Source organism: Microtus ochrogaster, chromosome 18 (genome assembly GCF_000317375.1).
Source record: "Microtus ochrogaster isolate Prairie Vole_2 chromosome 18, MicOch1.0, whole genome shotgun sequence".
NCBI classification, from domain to species: domain Eukaryota; kingdom Metazoa; phylum Chordata; class Mammalia; order Rodentia; family Cricetidae; genus Microtus; species Microtus ochrogaster.
Genome location: NC_022020.1, coordinates 53,101,758 through 53,102,613, shown reverse-complemented (window position 1 = coordinate 53,102,613; position 856 = coordinate 53,101,758). Strand labels below are relative to the sequence as shown.

General features: G+C 35.4%; 1 protein-coding gene across 1 annotated transcript in view; it reads right to left on the bottom strand.

The window, feature by feature from the left end:
- Cep192 (centrosomal protein 192) overlaps positions 1-856 on the bottom strand; it is an 81,585-nt gene that overhangs the window by 50,281 nt on the left and 30,448 nt on the right. The window contains exon 16 of the mRNA XM_026783373.1: positions 461-591. Coding sequence (XP_026639174.1) covers positions 461-591 — 131 coding nt within the window. The remainder of the gene's footprint in view (positions 1-460; positions 592-856) is intronic.

Genomic DNA, 856 nt, shown 5'->3' with positions numbered 1-856 from the left:
TCCCAGGGGAGGAGGGGAAGCACTATGGCACAGAGGCTGAGAGGATTCAGAATTGTCAAAAATGGCTTCAGGATTGTCTTAAAGTCTTACAGAAGAAGACAGGTGAAACTTTCATGCTGGCCAAAGGAGCCTACCAAATATATAAGGAAATCCAATGAATGGAACGTCACATAAAAAACTATGTAAAATCAGTTAAAGTATAAAAGTATTAACTTCATTAGCAATCAATTAGAGGAATACAAATTAAAAAAAAGAAGTACCACTACAGAGCTACTCAAATGGCTAGTAATACTGTTTTATATATTCTTCTATATGTACATTATAAACTGATTTTTAAAATGTTCTCATTTAAAGGACACTGAAATAAGACTGAAGCCAGGAAAATAAGGACACAGGTTTTTCTCAAGTGGTCTGAAACCCTATCAAGGCACTGAGAGTCCTTTAGAAGAGTTAGAGCTACCTCTGTCCTGCTCTCGCTGGCAGTCAGTGTCACATCATTCTCATCCCCCTGTGAAGTACTCTGTAGTTCTTCAGCCTGCAGTGTAATTGAGCCTTTACTGAGCTGCTCCTGGGACTGTTCATTTAAATTTCCTATAGGAAATAAACAATATTCAACTTAAAGGCCTATATTACTTCTCATAAATAATCTGAGATAAAGAAGTACCAGTCAAAATGATTAATTGTCAAGAAAAATATCTTTGTACTGTAAACATAAGTTTTCTTCAGAAAGATTATTCCAATGACAGACATCTAGACAAAGGCCGGGAATGGAAAGAAGTCTCTGGATTTTAGTCTCCCCTACAAATATTCATATAAACTAATTTAATATACTTTGGTTTCAAAAACTGGTTTCAAA